Raw genomic sequence first — 21,823 nt, forward strand, 5'->3', positions numbered from 1 at the left:
GATCATAATGACACCACAGGAAGCTGTTCAGTCAGCTGTGCCAATGGTAGCTCTTTCAAAGAGTTATCCAGTTAGTCCCATTCCCTGCTCTACCCCTGTGACCATATTAATATTTATCCTGAACGGTTTATCCATTTTCATTTTGAATGTTATTATCACATTTGCTTCCACATTCCTTTCACGTAATGCATTCCAGATAACTTGCTATGCATGAAAATTTAAAAATATATGTTAAATCAACAAGAGATGACACGAGGATGACAAGAGATGAACCATTACTTTCATGGTTTAGTTTACCTCCTTGTGCTCATCTCATAGGTTGAAATTATCTGATCATTTTTGTGCTGAAATGTCCAAGAATAATGCTGACTTTTTTTGCTACGTTCAGTTTGCACCATCTTACCTTGCAATACCTCCATGGGAAGAACATACCATGGGTTTTCCACATACGAGATATACAAATAACGAGCTGTGTTACAGGCCAGGCCAATGTAGAGTACCCTGGAACACAAACACAATCATGCACAATTATGCAGGCTATTTGATAGTATGTGTTGCACATGAATACATGAACAAAAGGAATAGTAGCAAGGGGTGGCATGGTGGCGCAGTGGTGGAGTTGCTGCCTTACAGCGCCAGAGACCCGGGTTTGATCCTGACTACCGGTGCTGTCTGTACGGAGTTTGTACGTTCTCTCTGTGACCTGCGTGGGTTTTCTCCGAGATCTTCCGTTTCCCCCCCACACTTCAAAGACATACAGGTTTGTAGGTTGATTGGCTTGGTAACATTGTAAATTGTTCCTAGTGAGTGTAGGATAATGTTAATGTGCGAGGATTGCTGGTCAGCATGGACTCGGTGGGCTGAAGGGCCTGGTTCCGCTCTGAAGCTCTAAACTAAACTAAAGTAGGCCATTCGACCCTATTCAATAAGATCATGGATGATCATACTTTACAGCTCAACTTTCCTGTACTAACTTCGGATCTCTTCATTTACTTAATAATATGAATAATATGAGAGCAGTGCTGGACTACTAGCTACCTCTTTGATGTCTCTCTGACTATCCTTGATCGGGCTTTGCTGGCTTTACTTTGCACTAAACCTTATTCCCTTATCATGTATCTCTACACTGTAAATGGCTCGATTGTAATCATGTATTGTCTGTCTGCTGACTGGTTAGCATGCAACAAAAGCTTTTCACTGTACCTCGGTACATGTGACAATAAACAAAACTGAACTAATATCTAGAAGGCTATTGAACTCTTGAATATACACAAACTGGGGAAGAGTGGCAACTCTGTGTGCAGGTCCCAGAAGAGAACTTGAATCTTTTAAATCTCTTTTCAACCTGTAAATCTAGCACCTAAAATTTACAGCTAGCACCTGACTTTACAGCCAACTTGGATTGGGAATTTCAAAGATCCATACAAACATCTTCCCATCTCTTTCTTTAAATGGCCAAGCCCTTATTTTGAGACTGCTACACCCTGGTTCTAGATGCAGAGCCTGGGGAAATATCATGCTCACATCAATCAAGTCAAAATCCCTTAGGACGTTTTATGCTCCGATTAGATCATCTCTCATTCGTTTAAACTCAAGAGAATAGACTCAGTTTACTAAATGTGTTGGAAGGAACTGCAGATGCTGGTTTACACTGAAGATAGACACAAAATGCTGGAGTAACTCAGCGGGACAGGCAACATCTCTGGAGAGAAGGAATGGGCGAAATTTCAGGTCGAGACCCTTGTACATGTGACAAACCCATCATCCTAGCAATCAACCTGATTAATCTCAATGCCACTCCCTCCATCACAAGCCCAGACCTGTAATCAATATTCCAGATTAATAAAAAGTAAATACAGATGCTGGTCTGAATAAGGGTCCCGATCAGAAACGTCACCTACCTATTTTCTCCAGACATGCTGCCTGACCTGCTGAGTTACTCCAGCATTTTGTGTATATATTCAAATATTCCAGCCTTGGGCTCTCTGGAACAGTAAAAGTTTACTCTTGTTCTCAAAACAAAATAAATGGCAACATGTCATTTGCTTACCTTGTCATGTCCTAACTGCTTACTTTGTGTTGTGGAGTGGTGGCGCCATAGAGTGTGGCAGCCTCGCCTGCAGCTGTTCGTTTTTCACCCCTTTTTTTTATTTTTTAGTTTGTTAAAAGTTTTGTTTTGGAGGCCTTTTAGTCTTTTTTTATGTGGGGGATGGGGGGGGAAGGGGGAAACCGTTTTTTCAGTCTCTACCTGGGCGAGGATGCGCCCTTCCTCTGAGCCGCATCTTCGCCCCCTCCTCGCGGCCTACCACCTGGATTGGCGCCGCCTTTCCTGCCGGAGACCGGCCAGAGTTTCGAGCTGCAGCTTCAGTGGCAGCGCAGCATGGAGGTACCATCGTGGAGCGGGCGATGCCTTACCCGGGTTGCCATGTAGAGCTCCAGAGTGCTGTGACTGCCGACTTCAACATCGTGGAGCTGTGGGGTCTGTGGAGCGTCCAGCAGCGGAGGTGCTGACCTTAAATACCGCAGAGCCTGGGATCTTTCGCAGAGATCGCCAGTGTTGGAGCTCCAACCAGCGCAGCCTGTGGAATTCGGAAGCCGTGGTCTCCGGTAGCAAGCGGCCGTTTCGGAACTCCAAGCCGCAGAAGAGTGTTCTTCCGGCGCTGGAGTTCCATCATTCTGGCGAGACGGCCTGAAACATCGGGCCGCCGTAGCGGCGACTGCGGAGGCCTCAATAGGCCCCGACCACGGGTGAACATAGAGGAAGTGGACTGGACTTTGCTGCCTTCCCTCACAGTGGGAAAGATTGTGGGGGGATGTTTTTATGTTTAATGTTAAATTCTTTAATGTTGTGTTTATTGTATTGGTGTGCTGCAATGGCAACTCCAATTTCACTGCACCAGTTGGTATATGTGACAATAAATGTCCTTTGTCCTTTATCCTTGTCCTTTACCTGAAAGTGAACTTTCAGTAGCTTGCATACAAGTCCCACAACAATTCTCAGTCTCTCTCCATTTAAAAAAAAACTTCCATTTTTGTTTTGCTACCAAACTGTATGATCTCAGATTTTTCCACATATTCCATCTGCCAAGTACTAATTTATCCATTTAATCCTTCAGTGCTACACTAAACCCATTGTGTATCCTCCTCGCATTCTATATTACTACCCAGCTTTGTAATAGAAACATTCATGCATATACTGCACTAAATGACCGTTCCAAATTATTGATACAGATTGTGAACAGCTGATACCCCAGCACTGATCCCAGAGGCATCCATTAGTCAATGCTTCCCAACCTGAAAACCACCGTTTGATGCCTACTCTATTAACCATTCCTTGAATTAACAACAAATACAGTGCATTATAATTTTGGTTAATAACATCTTGTGTAGCAATTTACTAAAGGCCTTCCGATAATCCAAATACATCACCTCGATTCTTTCAATCTTATCTATTCCATTAGTTACAACCTCAAAAACCTACATACAGGTCAAGGTGATGTTCCTGTCATTAATCTAAATGAACTCGACTCAATCTTGCAAGGTCACTATTATCACTTCATCAATAATAGATGTCAGCACTTTTCCTGTGTCTAATGACAAACTAATGTATCTACATCGCTCCTTGTTATTTCTCTTCCTCCTCTCTTAAAGAGTAGAATATGCTGTCTTGTAATTAATGGGAACCATTCCAGAATCTATGGAATTTTGGAAGATGACAACTTATCTATCTGCCCTCTTTGCCATCTCCAGCAAACGCCCAACATTTGGTTATCGGGGCATTTTGGGGTTTGTTCACCTTTCTTTAGAACAATTATTTTTTTCAACAAAACTCACATTGTATCCCAATGTTAATGATAATTTTGGAAGAGACCAGTCAATTTCTCTTGGCATTACTACAGAATAAATTGAAGGAAATATTATTTTATAAATTAATGCTGACTTTAGGTGCTGCTTTAATCTTGCCCTTACTTCCTTTTCTCTTGCTCATTCCCTTTGCTGACTTCCTTAACTAATATATCTTTTTTAAATTCTTCCCCTTGTAAAACAGCCCAACCAATACTCCACCAGAATAAACTGGAAGAGAAAACAAACCAGGAAATGCTGTTAGTTTGATCACAACATTATTTTCTCATTACTTGTAGGAAAAGTGCTTGAATGTATTATTCATGAAGTGGTAATGGTGACCTTGGAGAATAATAACTCTGGGCTTGGGAAGAGCACAAGTACTTCAGATTAGAGGTTTGCTGCAGTATACGAAGAGGTGTTCTGTGTAACTGTTCTGTGTTCTGCAATGGACACAAACTGCTGCGGTAACTCAGCAGGTCAGGCAGCATCTATGATGCTGCCTGACCTGCTGAGTTATCGCAGCAGTTTGTGTCCATTGTACAGGTGAAGTTTTAGCTCGACTCAAAATGTCACCTATCCATGTTCTCCAGAGATGCTGTCTGACCAGTACTCCAGCACTTTGTGTTTTGCTTTAGATTCCAGCACCTGCAGTTCCTTGTCTCTCCACTGATTAAATTGCTCTGCAAATAAATGACTATATTCTTTGAACTCATGCGGTAATCTACAGCAATAAAACTTTCCATCTGTTGAACTGGAATTCACTCTTTTTTAAACAGTTCAACTGATTCTAATTCATAAAGTTGTGTGAAATAGCAAGAAGAGGTACATTATAAAGGAATGATTGAAGTCAGCAGCAACTTTCCAATAACCCCCAAGGCTAAATGCCTGTAGATCTGCTGACAGTGGCAAGGCCACCTTCACAAAAAGACTGATCTCAAGATTTTAAAGAACAGCTTGAGAACATTTAGACCTGAACTACTCATGCTTGCCTGCAAATGAGCATGCATACCATGCTTCACTGAATCCAAATACCAGCAGCTCTTGGGATTCTAGATGATAGCAGTTTTAAAAGAGCCTGGAACTTTTTGATTTATCTGAAGAGGTAAAAGTGCACAAAGTGATGTTGGTAGAATTATGGTTTTTTTTTAAAAGCTGGCGTTGGAGGTTTGAAAGAATGAGCTCAATCGCTGAATTAAATGATCCAGAATGGGGAAATGGGGTTTCATCTATGATGCAAAAGATGTATTCAAGAACTGGTTTCCAAGCAGATTGCACAAATGATAACTTTCGGGTGAAAGAGCATCTAGTGGAAAACTGGCCTGTCCACTCCCATGGTTCACCCGAGCTCAGCTAATGTTTTCTGGCGACACAAGGAACTGCAGATGCCAGAATCTTAAAGCAAAACCCAAAGTGCTGTGCTGGAGTAATTCAGTGGGTCAGAGAGTATCTGTGGAGGGAATGGGTCCTTCTTCAGTTTCATGCTTTCTAGCTTCAGTTTAGATTAGCATGTAAACAGGTCCTTTGGCCCACCAAGTCCATACCATCCATCCATCAATTGTTGTGTACAGAGTGGTGACATGGATAGCTGCACACATTTCTTCCACCGCCGGCTAAAATTTTAGCTTGGGGAAGGGGGGCAACTTACGACATTTGTTGTTCATGCACAGAAAAGATAGCACATAGAATACGGAGTTCAGGAATCAAACGGAAAGTATAGGCATTAGTGCTGACACATCCATGTGCTGCACACAGCATCTCTCAGTCTTATTCTTCAATGGTCAGCTTTATGGAGAACTAATTTGGTGCTCCCACCACTCATTGTGGCCACTTTGTATCAATCAGTGCCTGCTTAGACACCACTGATCAGCCTGCGTTTCCCAGTAGCTTGGGGCCTTCCCACATCACAGGAGTTGTGAATTTGTGGAATCCCCTGCCACAGAGGCCAGTGGAGGCCAAATCACTGGATGGATTTAAGAGAGAGTTAGATAGAGCTCTAGGGGCTAGTGGAATCAAGGGATATGGGGAGAAGGCAGTCACGGGTTATTGATTGGGGATGATCAGCCATGATCACAATGAATGGCGGTGCTGGCTCGAAGGGCCGAATGGCCACCTCCTGCACCTATTTTCTATGTTTCTATGAGTTGATTGGACTACATCGTCACATGCTGGGTTCCCAAATGCAGATGGCAACACTGGGTCTCTCCCCTTCCCCATGTCTTCTTGCACATCCAGACAGGCTTTCCTGCTGCTGTATTTGTACTGACAGAGAGTCCTTTTCATCGCTAACATGCTTCCCAGCAGTCAACAGTGCAAAGACACAAGGAACTGCAGATGCTGGAATCCTGAGCAAAACACCAAACACTGGAGTATCTCGACAGATCAGACAGCATCTCTGGACATCTATAGGCGACATTTCGACTGGGCGGCATGGTAGCGCAGCGGTAGAGTTGCTGCCTTACAGCGCCAGAGACCCAGGTTCAATCCTGACTACGGGTCCCGCCTGTTGGGAGTTTGTACCCCCGTGACCTGCGTGGGTTTTCTCCGGGTGCTCTGGTTTCCTCCCACACTCCAAAGACATAGGGGTTTGTAGGTTAATTGTAAAAGATTGTAAATTGTCCGTTGTGTGTTGGATAGTGATCGTGTGGAGTGGGAGATTGCAACCTTCACGTGGTCCACCCTGTTTCGACGAATGCAATCAACATGGGGTGCACAAACAGAAGATCAAACAGAACAATGTTTAAGAAGGAACTGGTGGCTTGCAACCAGTAACTCCAGTCTGAAGAAGGGTTTCGACCCGAAACATTGCCTATTTCCTTCGCTCCATAGATGCTGCCTCACCGGCTGAGTTTCTCCAGCATTTCTGTCTACCATGAAACAGAACAAGTTGTCTTACAACTTTAGGCTGTGCACGCCATACCCAAGAAGAAGAAGTGCTAGTGTACGGGGATCACTGGTCGGCATGGACTTGATGGGCTGAAGGGCTTATTTCCAATGTTGTATTTCTAAACCAAACTAAACTGAAGTTCGGATTTGGATCTGGAAGAGGATGACCCGAAACCCCTCCTATCCACGTCCAGAATTGCTGCTTGACCCGCTGAGTTACTCCAGCATTTTGTGTTTGGCTCAAGATACAGCACTTGCCGTCTCTGCAGATAACTGCCGCTTGGCCCCATTCACAGCACCATCCCGTGTGTGCGCAAAACACTACACCTGCTAGCACATTTTTCTAGAGACCTGAATGTGCTCGCACTATCTGAGGGGGAACGGTAGAAAACACAATTTCCCAACATAAGTGTGAATTATTTTAATTTGTTTCTCTGTTCAATGTGTACCGTCAATGTCAAGCAGAAGACAAATCGCTGGGGGAACAGCGTGTCCGTCAACATTTGAGTCAGGGCCTTTCTTTAAAACTGGAGCAAAGGGGAGCTCGCTGGTAAGGGGAGGGGAGAGCGAGGGCCAAGGAGTGACAAATGATCGGTGGATCCAGGTAAAAACTAGCAATGAGTCAGGTGCGGGAGAGAAGGATGGAGATGGTTGTTAAGGGTGGAGGCCATGTGGGGATGAGAAAAGGCTGCAGATGGCAGAATCTGCCAGGAAAGGAAGGTAACATGTAGAACCAGAGGGATGAATGGTGGGTAGATTGGAACATGGGGAATGGGGGATTAGGAAAGAGGATTTGGAGAGGATATAGATGGTTGATGAGCTGAAAGAGGAGGAGTGAAAAAGACTGTGCGTGAGAAGGCATGTGTACTCCAGAAGGTGGGAGAAGGGGGAGGATGTTTACCTGAATTTGTGAATTCAATGTTCCTGCTGTTGGGTCGTAGGCTATCCACGAGGAATACGAGGTGCTGTTCCTCCAGTTTGTGAGAGGCTTCACTCTAGCAGTGGAGGTGACCGAGGGCAGATTAGATGGAGGGAGAGAGCGTAGAGACGAGGAGTGCCTGGAGGCAGGCAAGCAGTATGGGAATGCGAAGGAAATGGTGGCTTGCAACCAGTAACCCCAGCCTACTCTGCCAGACAAAGCATGTGTTTGGCAAAGTTGCTGCCTAGTCGACATTTGATCTCACTGATGTAGAGGAGGCCACATTGAGAGGACCAAATGCAATAGACAAAGGACAAAGTTGGCGGAGATGCATGTAAATTTGGAAGGCTTGATGAGATCCCTGAATGGAGGAGAGGGAGTAGGTGTAGGGTGAGGTGTTGCCCTTCATGTGGTTACAGGGTAAAGTACATGGAGACAGGTATGTGGCTACAGATGAGTAAAACAGGGAATCAATACAAGACTACTCGCAAACTGGAAGACTAACAGCTCGCATTCCACTTGGGTAGCCTACAGTTGAATGACATTAACATTGAATTCTCCAATTTCACGTTATATCCTTCCCCTCCTTCTCATCCACCCAGGTTCTCCTGTTCGCATCGTTCTCTGCATTCCCCCGTCACCCAGAAATGTTCCCATCCTCTGCCACCCTTACAACCCCTGGGTTCCCCATTTCTCCTCCTTCCCCCCCAACCACTTCCACTCCCATTCCCATCCTCCCACCATCCCACCCACTGGGTTGACATTTCACTCCTCACACTTCTTTCTCACCAACATCTACAACCCTTTGTTTTCTCCACCGATCAACTCCACTGTATCTTTCCAGCTCCCCCCTTCTCTCCCCCACCCGACTCATTTGCCATCCCAACCCTTCTCACCTGGATTCAACGACCTCTTGCCCACCCCTTCCCCTCACCTCTTTCTACCATCTATCTCCCCTCTACTCCAGTCTTGAAGAAGGGTGCCAACCCAAAAAGTCATCGGTCCATTTCCCTCCACAGAGTAGTTTGTTTTTTTGCTCTGCATTTCAGTGTCTGCAGTCTCTTGTGTCGCCACTAAAGTCAAATGTGAACAATAGTTTCCAACACATAGATTTCATCCACCAACATTCACAGATGACACAAAGGTTAGGAGCGTAGCGAACAATAAGGATTCTAACAGGCATCAGGAAGGCACATTCTTGAAATGTGCAGACACTGGTACATATTGTGTGCGTGTACATTTATGAACTATTTGTGCCATATAGTATGACCTTGGGTGCATTGTTGTACCACCACTGCTGGTAGCTGGATGTTGTTTCCCATCAACAAAGGATAGCAAAGATCCATCCTATTTGCTTTCCCAGCAAAACAGCAATCTGCATACAGATATGAGGCTGATGAAATGCTCTGAAGTGTGAAGCAAAACATTTTCCAAGGGAGTACGAGAAGAGTCATCAGAAAACAAGTGATACAATTTTAAAGGTTACAGGAATAAAGAGCAAGAGAAAAAGGGGTAGATGTAGATACATTCTTATGTGGGAAGACAAGTGTCTTCACAGAGATGCAAAGCACAAAGATTATTTGCTCAACTTTATTCATCAGATGCATTAGGTGCATTATCTTTAGCTCTGTGTAACACACTTACTTAGTACTTAGAGATACACTGTGTAAACAGGCCTTTGGGCCTGCTGAATCCACGCCGACCATCGATCAGCAGTTCACACTAGTTCTAATGTTACCCCACCTTCACACCCACTTGCCCCACACTCGGGGCAAACTATAGCCGGCAATTAAACGACAAGTCCGCACGTCTTTGGGATGCGGGAGGAAGGCAGAGTACCTGGAGGAAACCCACAAGGTCACAGGGGGAACTAGCAACTTGTCGTGGACCAGCCATATTGAAAGCACGCCAGCACCTCGACTTCCTTAGAAAGCGTAGGAAATTTGTCACGCCCCCAAGACCTCTCACCAACCTCTGGAGAAAGCATTTTATCGGGATGCATCATAGCTTGATTCAGGAACAGCTCTGTCCACAAGAAATAGCAGAGAGTTGTGGACATAGTCTGAACCATCACATGTAAATCAACCTTCTGTTGACTCCATCTACACTTCAGGCTGCCTTGGTAAGGCCCCCGGCATAATCAAGGACGGGTCTCACCCCAGTCACTCCCTCTTCTCCCCCCTCCCATCGGGCAATAGGCACAGAAATGTGAACACGCACACCTCCAGATTCAGGGATAGTTTCTCCCCAGCTATTATCTGGCAACTGAACCATCTGTTCACCAATTAGAGTACGGCCCTGGCCTCTCATCTACCTCATTGGAGACCTTCTAATTATCTTTAATCAGACTTTACCGGATTTTATCTTGCACTAAACATTATTCCCTTATCCAATATCTTGATTGTACTTAATCATGTATAGTCTTTTCATTCTAGCACATGACAAAAAAGACTTTTCACTGCAGCTCGTAACAATAATAAACTAGACACGAGACATCCCTGTACACGTGGCAATAAACTAAACTAACCACACTGACAGCATTGAGGTCAGGATCAAAGCCCAGTCTCATCATTGTGAGGCAGCCGTTCCACCAGCTGCGCCACTGTCCCACATTCATGAAGCATCAGAAGGATTTAGCATAGATGCAGCAAAGAGTTATTAAAATGGGAGTCGTAGATGAGGGATGTTAACAATGCGAAACGACTGGATGTGTAGGAATGAACTGCAGATGCTGGTTTAAACCAAAGATCGACACAAAAAACTGGAGTAACTCAGCGGGACAGGCGGCATCTCTGGAGAGGAGGAATGGGTGACATTTTGGGGCAAGACCCTTCACTGGAAATGCGAGAGGTGACTTGATGGCGATAATCAGAATAACTCAGGTTTTGATAGATGAAAAGGAGAAACTACAGCGCAAGAAGGATGGGTAGCACATTTTAAGGTGATTGATGAAAGAAGATGGGTAAAATGGGAAAATTACTTTTTAAAACTGAATTGTTCAATAGTTTAATAGTCCTTTATTGTCAAGTGTACTCCACAGTACAATGAAATGTTTTGCTATGGAATAACTAATGAACGGATGATAAATCAGATTAAACAGTATATTTGAAAAGGGAGTTTTAACATTACTAGATTAGCAAATATTTGCTGAGCTATAGTACAGAGTGTGAGAGGGGGTGGGTGGAAGGGTAGGAATAATTGGATTACTTGCCAAGGATCAGTTACAGGTACATTTGGAAAGAAAGCATACATCAGTGCTATTTCACATGTACAATTTAGAATGAAAAAAAAGACCATTATGCTTCCTACTCAGTAAGATGTTTCCACTCAGGATGTTTCCACTAGTGAGAGAATCTAGGACTAGAGGTCATAGCCTCAGAATTAAAGGACGTTCTTTTAGGAAGGAGATTAGGAGGAATTTCTTTAGTCAGAGGGTGGTGAATCTGTGGAATTCTTTGCCACAGAGAGCTGTAGAGGCCAAGTCAGTGGATATTTTTAAGGCAGAGATACAGTGTGGCAATAACTTGACTTGACTTGATAGAGTTTTGATTAGTACAGTTATGGGGAGAAGGCAGGAGAATAGTGTTGGGATGGAGAGATAGATCAGCCATGATTGAATGGCGGTGTAGACTTGATGGGCTGAATGGCCTAATTCTACTCCTATCACTTACGACCTTATGACTTAAGGTACAGTCCTGAAAATCGCAGGTTTTGTGGCATGTTCCACCATTAATTGGGCAGGCTGGAGTTGGACAATGTTCTTGTAAAGCGCTGAACACTGCACTTGAGTTTGCATAATGTCATGCGGTCTACATCGCAAACAAACATGGTCCTTTGTGTCTGAGAACATGTGGCCCGGGGAGGACTCCTGCCATTCAGGATCTCCTGCAGCCTTGGCCAATATCCACATAGCATCCGGCACACACATAAAAAAGGTGTCTGGTGTGTTGGAAGGAGCAAATAATGCCCACCTTGGACTCCAAGCAAAGCTCCTTGAAGGGCTCATAGCCTTCAGTTTAATTGGCAGCCCCATTAGAAAGTATCATTTTGACTCTGTTACCTGAAATGCTGATCTCTGCTGGTTCTCACAAACATGTACTGACTGGTGTTGTAGAAAAGGTATCATTTGGATCAGGGAAGGCACTTTTGATCCAGGTATTAGAGTCATAGTGTGATACAGTGTGACAACAGGCCCTTCTGCCCAACTTGCCCACACCGGCCAACATGTCCCAGCTCCACTAGTCCCACCAGCCTGCGCTTGGTCCATATCCCTCCAAACTTGTTCTATCCATGTACCTGTCTAACTGTTTTTTAAACATTGGGATAGTCCCAGCCTCAACTACCTCCTCTGGCAGCTTGTTCCATACACCCACCACCCTTTGTGTGGAAACGTTACCCCTCAGATTCCTATTAAATCTTTTCCCCTTCACCTTGAACCTATGTCCTCAGGTCCTCGATTCCCCTACTCTGGGCAAGAGATTCTGTGCATCCACCCGATTTATTCCTCTCATGATCTTATACACCACTGTAAGATAATTCCTCATCCTCCTGTGCTCCAAGGAATAGAGACCCAGCCTACTCAACCTCTCCCTAAAGCTCAGACCCTCTAGTCCTGGCAACATCCTCGTTAATCTTGTCGGAACCCTTTCAAGCTTGAGCAGTAGCGGACTGGGTCTAAAAATATTGGTTGCCAGGAGACAAAAGGGGCCCACTTCATCAGGGGCTCCACTTGATATAGGGGGCCCACTTCATCAGGGGCCCACTTGCCATCGGGCAAGCTGACACCCTGGCCAATCCGCCACTGAGCTTGACAATATCTTTCCCATAACATGGAAAGGATCTGAAGGATCAGGGAAGCTTCTTCTGATCCAGGTATTCTGAAGGAGCACATATGATGGTTTAGATCAAAGACCACCTGACCTGTTCATGGACTCATTATCAAGCCTATCTGATAGATCATTTGGCAGTTTGGCAAGAAATAAAAGTTGTGCTAAGTACACTACCTTCTGGATTTTCAGTACTTAATTTCTTTTCTCAGTTAATGAGTATTTTGTGACAATTTTTTTAACAAAAAAATGGAATGATATTAAGCAAGTCAATTTTGAGATTAACAGCAAATGCAGTCAACAAGATCTCAAGTTTTAAAAATAATTGTTCTCATGCTTTTAACATTAAGATATGTCCTTTTTGGATTAGGAAAATATCAACCCAGATCATCTAACTCGAGATAAACAAGAAAGATGTCTTCAATGTATACTTCGCTTGTTTTTACCGTGGAGAAAGCCACGAAGATGAGGGAACATGGGAAGTTAATGGGGATATCTTGGGATAGTGCACTTTACTGTATAGGAGATGCTGGATGTCCTAAAACGTATGAAGGTGGATAAATCTCTGAGGTCTAATCATGCATATCCAAAGAACACGGTGGGAAGATAGAGAATGCATTACAGGAGCCTGGCTGAAATATGTGCATTTTCATTAGCCCCAGGTTATACATTGGAAGATTGGTGGGTGGCTAATGTTATGCCTTTACTTAAGGCGGCATAGATAGGGCAAGGTTGGGCAGGCTGGGACTTCATTCCTTGTAGCTTAAGACTTTGAGATGTGCAAAATCATGAGGAGCACAAATAGGATGAATATACATTGTCTTTTTCTGCAGGTCTTCTGATAGTTGCTAGTTCTGACTGTGGCAGAGGGGAGACATAGTTTATTTTAACAGAAGTGTAAGATCAGGAATGGGACAGATGGAGTCAGCTCAGAGTTTGACTGTGGGGAAAGGAGAAAGCTTGTGTCAGATTACCACCCAATTGTCAGGGGCAAAGAGGGTGGTTGAGGGTGTCCCACTGCAGGGGTAGGTACAGGAAGTATGTATCTCAGACTATAGTGGAGGGATGAAGGTTGTGTTGTAGCGAGTGGATAGGGAGGAAACTCTTCTCTTCCTTCTGGAACACAACCAGTACAATAAAGGCTGTAACCAGAAATACAAAATGGGGGCTCATACTCTCCTCCAAATAGATAAAGTTATCTGCTCACTGCCTGATATCAGGTTGCTCAACAGCTTTCAGCAAATTTAGAAGGATGTAGTTTTGAAGTGGGTGAGTTCCTCTTTCAGATTTATACCTTGAATTATGATTGCCCTAGAAAACGCTGAAGCTTCCAGGAAAATGGGATTAGAACGATCTAAAAGAACGTTAAAACTCAGACAGGTTCTATGCCCTACATTCTAACATATGTTTTATCTAACTTAAAGGAAAATCAAATTATAAATCAGATTCTCAAGTTTTTAGACCGGAATAAACAAATGATTTCTCCAATAGTTCCTTTATGAGAGTTTAGATAGTTTATGCATTTAGTTTGAAAAGCCATGCTCCCTTGGGGAATACCAGAGTTCTCAGCCCCAAAAGTCTATCCTGGGACTTTTCGCCACCTCCAACGGGATCCCACTACTGGCCACATCTTCCCATCTCCACCCCTTTCTGCTTTCAGCGGAGACCGTTCCTCCAAAACTCCCTGGTCAACTTGTCCTTTCACACCTAAATCCCCCCCTCCCCAGGTACGTTTCCCTGCAACCGCAGGAGAAGCAACACCTGTCCCTTTACCTCCCCCCTCGACTCCATCTCAGGATCTAAACAGTCTTTCCAGGTGAGGCAGAGGTTCACTTGCACCTCCTCCAACCTCAATCTACTGTATCCGCTGTTCCAGGTGTCAACTTCTCTACATCGGCGAGACCCAAGTGCAGGCTCGATGATCGTTTCGCTGAACACCTCCGCTCAGTCCGCCTTAACCTACCTGATCTCCCAGTTGCTCAGCGCTTCAAGTCCCCCTCCCATTCCCAATCTGACCTTTCTGTCCTGGGCCTCCTCCATTGTCAGAGTGAGGCCCAGCGCAAATTGGAGGAACACCTCCTCATATTTCGCTTGGGTAGTTTACACCCCAGCGGTATGAACATTGACTTCTCTAACTTCAGATAGCCCTTGCATTCCCTCCCTCCATCCCCTCTCCCTTCCCAGTTCTCCCACCAGTCTTACTGTCTCGGACTACTTTCTTTCTTTGCCCCACCCCCTCCTTTGACATCAGTCTGAAGAAGGGTCTCGACCCGAAATGTCACCCACGCCTTCTGCCTGCCTTCAGCGAGATGCTGCCTGACCCGCTGAGCTACTCCTGCATTTTGTGATTACCTGGGACTTACTTTTCTCTGGCATTCTTTTTGTGTAATGCAAAATTATGATCTATAAACATACGGCAAATTGTAGCCTCCTTCGCAATACCATTATAACATGAAGCATGCGCCACATCGAAACATAGAAACATAGAAATTAGGTGCAGGAGTAGGCCATTCGGCCCTTCGAGCCTGCACCGCCATTCAATATGATCATGGCTGATCATCCAACTCAGTATCCCGTACCTGCCTTCTCTCCATACCCTCTGATCCCCTTAGCCACAAGAGCCACATCTAACTCCCTCTTAAATATAGCCAATGAACTGGCCTCGACTACCCTCTGTGGCAGGGAGTTCCAGAGATTCACCACTCTCTGTGTGAAAAAAGTTCTTCTCATCTCGGTTTTAAAGGATTTCCCCTTTATCCTTAAACTGTGACCCCTTGTCCTGGACTTCCCCAACATCGGGAGCAATCTTCCTGCATCTAGCCTGTCCAACCCCTTAAGACACATGACTGAGTGGTGAGCACACAACAAAAGCTTTTCACTGTACCTCGGTACACGTGACAATAAACTAAACTCAAATACATCACGGAAGTGGGAGGCAAGGTAGCAGCTTACCTAATGTGACCCACCAGTTCAATCAGCTTGTGGCTCAGGAAATAGGCAGTCAGTTCTGAGATGTGGCTGAGGACTGAGCAGATTCCAAAGAGTGTTATTGTGCCATTCAAGTCTTCCAAATGCCAGTAGAGGAATGTGAAGACAAAGCCGTAACCAAATCCCATGAACCAGGCTACAAATAGCACAGAGCCATACTGCACACTGCAAATCATTCTCAGCAGCCATTTAAATTCAAATGTCTTTTTCCTTTTCTTCTTGGAGTGTTGTGCACAATTGTTAGCTTCAGAATTATCCAGCGAAGAACTCTGAGCCACTTGCTGAATTTCAATACTATCTTCTCCTTGGTTCTCTTCAGTTTTTAAATGACTGTAATCAAATCTGAATTGGGTTGATACAATCAACGCTATAGACATCAAGATGCCAAAAACAATAAATGTTATTCTGTAGTTCTTGTAATCCATGATTTCGCAGCCTTCGCCTTGTATGAAAACGTCAATGTGAGTGTGATCAATTGAGATGCCTACTGCCAGCATGGTAATGCCCCATCCCAGGGAACCCCACATCCGCTGCAACCCATAGCGGTCTCTGTGTTTGCCAAGATATTGTAGGGTAACCGTGTCCACAATAGTGACTGCCGGGGCACTGAAGAACTCTCCTATGATAACAACCAACAAAATGAGCAGGAATATATTTTCAACTTCTCTCAAGTCATAAGTGAGCTGCTTGTCTGCCTTCACTGTTGTGGCAGATGTGCTACTGGCTACTGTAGTGTGTAACGTGCCGTTTGGATTGGCTGTTGCTGTCAAATTGTCAGTATCTGAAACAGATCTTTCCTGCAAGATCTGGGCAGGGTTTGCATTGAACGAGGGGGAAGAAAAACCGAGGTTCCCCAAATATTTGAAAGGCTGATTTGCTGAAATATCTCTCTTGTTGGAGTTGTTTTGAATGGACTGGTTTGTAGGTATAGCCGTGGATAATACCAAGGGAATCGTTGTATTTGGAGCCACTGTGGTCAGCACTGGCTTTCTCGATTCGCATTTCATTGTGGCAGGTTTCACAAAACCAATTCCAAGGTTAAATACAATCCAACACGTAACTGAAAAGAGAAGGACAATCTTCCCTTTCCTAAATCGATCCGCAATTACTCCCCAGAAAGGCGCACTGCAGAATTCTATAAAATACCGTATTCCCACCAGGAGTCCATTTTGGCTGGCCAGCATGCCAAGCTGTTTGTAATATACTGGCAACAATGGGATTAATGATCCATAGCCAGAATAAAAGAAGAAGTAGAACACTTTGGAAACAAGAAGCTCATTACTAATTTTTACACAATGCTTCTCCAACCAATCTGGTTCATCTGCTTCTGTTGTCTCTGTTGCTAAGTGGGCAGGAGTAAGAGATGATTCATTCCTTGCTTCAGCCGATAGTGTGTTGAAAGGCTCGGCAAGAATATATTTCCTCTTCTGTTCCTCTTCATCGTCAGAAAGGATGGCAACTTTGTCTTCACTCGTCATTGTAAATGGGTGTGGTGCTCAGCTTCCCACACTGGCCTACAAGGAAGAAGAAAATATTGAGAATATGCTTGCATAAAAACAGTCCTAAATTTCACTTAACTTTTCTACTATTAGATTTAAGGAAAACCTGTTTTGTTCTCATAATGATGCAACTAAACAGAATAGAATAAATGACATAGGCGGCTCATTAAGTATTGAATTGACACAATGTAGGCCTTGCCTGGTGTTTTTTTCATTTTTATTTTCTATGTTATATAATTTTAGATGTAGACAGCCTTATCTGTTGTCAAAGGGGGATATCATTCTTACCAAGACACAAAATGCTGGAGGAGGAGAGGGGGGGGGGGAGGAGAGGGGGGGGGGGGAGGAGAGGGGGGGAGGAGAGGGGGGGGAGGAGAGGGGGGGGAGGAGGGGGGGGGAGGAGAGGGGGGGGGAGAGGGGGGGAGGAGAGGGGGGGAGGAGAGGGGGGGAGGAGAGGGGGGGGGGAGGAGAGGGGGGGGGGGAAGGAGAGGGGGCGGGAAGGAGAGGGGCGGGAAGGAGAGGGGGGGGAAGGAGAGGGGGGAGAGAGGAACTGGAAGAGAAAGAGAGAGAGAGAGAGACACACACACACACACACAGGGAGAGTGATATGCACATTAAAAATGTTGGATTTGTTTTAAATAAGGAGTGAGTGCAGGACAAGATTATTTTCAGAGAAGGAAACTTTCCTGATTACAGAGAGATCACTTGTCTGAGCAACAAGGGACACAAAGCATCAGTAGACTTGCAGAAGTGTGCCAGGCAAGAAGGTGTCTCCATAAACAATAGTACTTAGGAGCTGCTGCATTGTAAAGACTGAAAAGTAATTGTGGGCGAATTAAATTTCAACACATCCAGAAATAAATGGGGAAAAAAAGTACAATAAAAGTGATATTTTTCAAATGGCCATTAAAATCTACAGGGAAAGAAATGCATAATTTTTTATTGATATCTCTCTGTCACAGAAGTTAATACTTAAAGGGGCACTGTGACAGAAATAGACATCACTTTCTGAGGGAGATTATGCAGGAAATTCACATTAAAGAGCCATATTATTTGGTTTAACAATTCCACGTCATCCTTTTGATGGAAGTTAGCAAAGAATGAAGGAATTCATTTTTTTAAATCCAAATGCCACAAATCTAAAATAAAAGTAGAAAATGCTTGAAATACTCAGCAGGTCAGGCCACATCTGTGGGAAAAGAGATTGGCTTTTCAGGTTTGAGAACTGGAAAGGAAACAAAAGATGCTTGGAATTCACATTCTGACCAGTTTCAGTCAAACATGAAAGAATGGATCAACTGGGCTTATATTCACTGGAATTTCGAAAGATGGGAGGGGATCTTATAGAAACATATAAAATTTGGGATTAGACAGGCTAGATGCAGGAAAAATGTTCCCAATGTTGGGGGAGCCCAGAGCCAGGGGTCACAGTTTAAGAATAAGGGATAGGCCATTTAGGACAATATAAGGAAAAACTTAGAGTTGTGAATCTGTGGAATTCTCTGCTACAGAAGGCAGTGATTCACTGGATGTTTTCAAGAGAGAGTTAGATATAGTTCTTAGGGCTAATGGAATCAAGGGATATGGGGAGAAAACAGGAACGGGGTACTGATTCTGGATGATCAGCCATGATCATATTGAATGGTGGTGCTGGCTCGAAGGGCCGAATGGCCTCCTCCTGCACCTATGTTTCTATTCAAAAATTTGAACTGGAATGTTTGGGAGGTTTGATTGTGAACTTGAAGTTAAGGTGTAGAAGGTACAGGATAAGAGATTGCTTCACTTCTATGTCATGATATGGTTAACTTTAATTAATGAAATTGCTGTTTCATTTAAGAGGCTTTGGAATCATTGACCAAATTGATTGAACAGAATCAACAGAGCGACATTATTTATCAGGATTGGCAAGAGCAGTTGGGTTTAATTTTAGAAAGATGAGACTGTGAGGGAAGTCTCATAGAGGTATATAAAAGCATCTATGGTAGGTAGGATGAGACCGAGTAGTTTGAAATAAACTGTTTTGTTGGAAAAGCAGTCAAGAATAAATTGTTGATTTGTAAAAGACCAAAAGTAACACAAGGAAAATGTGGTGTTAAAAATGTGAGTGGATAAGATTTGATGTGTTCCATAGAGAATCCTTCCCTCCTCACACTATGTCTTCTTGTTCTCGATTCCCCTACTCTGGACAAAAGACTGTGCATTTACCTGAGCTATTCCTCTCATGCCTTATTTTAAGGGATTGGTATGCATGATACGACTTTGAATTAAACCACTGTTGTAATAAGATTAATAACTAAGTTGTGCTTGCTTCCAGAAGGCGAAAGTGAAGATGGAAGAGTAGATAAAGAATTGTGATTACAGATGTACATGCATGTACACCTCTATAAGATCACCCCTCATCTTCCTGCGCTCCAAGGAATAGAGTCCTAGCTTGCTCAACATCTCCCTATAGCTCAGGCCCTTGAGTCCTGGCATCATCCTCATAAATCTTCTCTGTACCCTTTCCAGCTTGACTACATCTTTCCTATAGCATGGTGACCAGAACTGAACACAATACTCTAAATGTGGCCTCACCGATGTCTTAGACAACTGTAACATGACCTCCCAACTGCTATACTCAATACTCTGAATGATGAAGACCAATGTGGCAAAGGCCTTTTTGAACACCCTATCTACCTGTGACATCACTTTCAAGGAACTCTGTTCCCACACTCCTAAATCCCTCTGATCTACAACACTCCCAAGAGCCCTGATATTCACTCTGTAGGTCCTGCCCTTGTTAAACTGCCCAAAATGCAACACCTCGTACTTCTCTGTATTAAATTCCATCAACCATTCCTCAGTCCACCTGCCCATCGATCAAGATCCTGCTGCAATTTTTCACAACCATTTTCACTAACTACAATACCACCCACTTTTATGTCATCGGCCAATTTGCTAATCATGCCATGTACGTTCTCATCCAAATCATTGATGTGGATGACAGACAGCAATGGGGCCCAGCACCAAACCTTGAGGCACACCACTAGTCACAGGCATCCAGTCTGCAAAGCAAACTTCCACCATCATCCTCTATTTCCTTCCATGAATCTAATTTTCTATCCAGTCAGCTATCTCTCCTTGGGTCCCATGTGATCTAACCTTCAAGAGTAGCCTACCATGCAGAACCTTAACAAATGCCTTACTGAAATCCATATATAGGTCTACAAGCTCTGCCCTCATCGACCTTTCCAGTCACATCTTCAGAAAACTCAATCAGATTTGTGACACATGATCTCTCACAAACAAAATCATGCAGACTAATCAGTCTTGTCCACCTAAATACGTGTATATATTATCCCTCAGAATACTCTCTAGTAACTTTCCAACACAGACGTTAGGCTCACTGGCCTGTAGTTCCCAGGCTTTTACCTACAGCCCTTCTTAAATAGAGGCACAACATTTGCTAATCCCCAGTCTTCTGGCACCTCTCCCGTGTCTAATGATGACTCAATGATTCCTCATTGCCACATGTACCTAAGGTACAGTGAAATTCTTTGTTTTTGCCGAATCCAGTAACATCATACAGCAAACTTTACCTAGGCAGTACACAAAGTTCCTCCAAGTTTCTGGCGCCGACTAAGATTCTAAAGTTCTTAGGACAGTCTTATCCTCTTGCAACAGCGAACATGGCCCCCCGGGATCCCTCTTCGTTCTCGCCCCCCCCCCCGCCAAGTCCCTCTTTGTTCTAGACGGCCCATCCGTCCTTCGGCTCCCACAGCATATCCAGGGAGCCGTCTGCCGCCACGCGCCACATTTCTGGGAGGTTTGTTTACCTTCATACCCGTCAGGACCTTCAATAACTCCTGGACCATAACAGTGACTGCCCTCAAGACACTTCCATTTAACTGCCCCCCAAGATCCCCAGTCCTTGTCTTTTTCCACGGTAAAAAACGAGAAGAAATACTCATTTTGGGCCTTGCCCATTACCCGTGGCTCCACACAGAGTTGACCACGTTGATGCTTGAGGGGTCCCACTCTCTGATTCACGATGGGTTCTATTCTCTCTCGGAGAATGCGATAATGTTCCATGGCTCCAATGTGCAAGAATATTTAATTCCCAGCACAATCAAACTCAATGTTTAATCCAGCAGAGAATGAACACAATTAATAAAAGTTAACATATCTTAAAGGAAAGTATTAAAAGATGACCATTCATGCTATGTCATGGTCAGAGTTTCTCTTTGAGCAGGGCTGAGCTATTTACAGCGTAACTTTCTCAAGAATCTGACCCCATTTCCAATAAAATGTGTAGCACGTACACAGACAACACTATCTTGCCAGTTATTTTGATACATTTCCTCTGTGCTAAATAAATTTCCTGTGAGTGCTGAACTGTTAATCAAGAATGACAAACCAATAATATGTTGAGCATTTGACATTAAACACCGATATCTTTTTGTCCAAATTCCTGTCTCTATATACAAGCCTTTTTCTCCTCGCTGAGTCATAGCACACATGATGAGAGATGAGAGAAAGAGTTTTGTGGCAAATGTGAATGTAAAATCTACACAGGCTATTGCTCTGGCCTGCCCTAGATACACTGAGCAAAGAATGTTGCGATCCTACAGTTAACAGAACAATGGGAACAAGAGTACCAGTGTGTTGCAGACCAGAGCAACAAATCTAAGCCCCAACAATCCTATTCCAAAATAGATGCCCATGTTGCTGCAGAATCTGCATATCTTTGGACAATTAAATAATGGCAGGGAAACAGTCATGCACAACTATAAGGGAGATACAATGAATGAATAATAACATTTCATTGGGGTAATATTCTGCCCTCAAACATGGCTGCCGGGTCGTAATCAGCTTTTAGCTCA

At 44.0% G+C, this 21,823-nt stretch overlaps 1 protein-coding gene across 1 annotated transcript in view; it reads right to left on the minus strand.

Annotated features, from left to right (window-relative positions):
* mfsd6 (major facilitator superfamily domain containing 6) overlaps positions 1–21,823 on the minus strand; it is a 61,697-nt gene that overhangs the window by 23,554 nt on the left and 16,320 nt on the right. The window contains exons 2-3 of the mRNA XM_033023761.1: positions 15,427–16,976; positions 404–501 (exon numbers count right to left, since the gene is read on the minus strand). Coding sequence (XP_032879652.1) covers positions 404–501; positions 15,427–16,940 — 1,612 coding nt within the window. The 5' untranslated portion in view covers positions 16,941–16,976. The remainder of the gene's footprint in view (positions 1–403; positions 502–15,426; positions 16,977–21,823) is intronic.

The sequence above is a fragment of the Amblyraja radiata genome, chromosome 7 (genome assembly GCF_010909765.2).
Source record: "Amblyraja radiata isolate CabotCenter1 chromosome 7, sAmbRad1.1.pri, whole genome shotgun sequence".
Taxonomy (NCBI): domain Eukaryota; kingdom Metazoa; phylum Chordata; class Chondrichthyes; order Rajiformes; family Rajidae; genus Amblyraja; species Amblyraja radiata.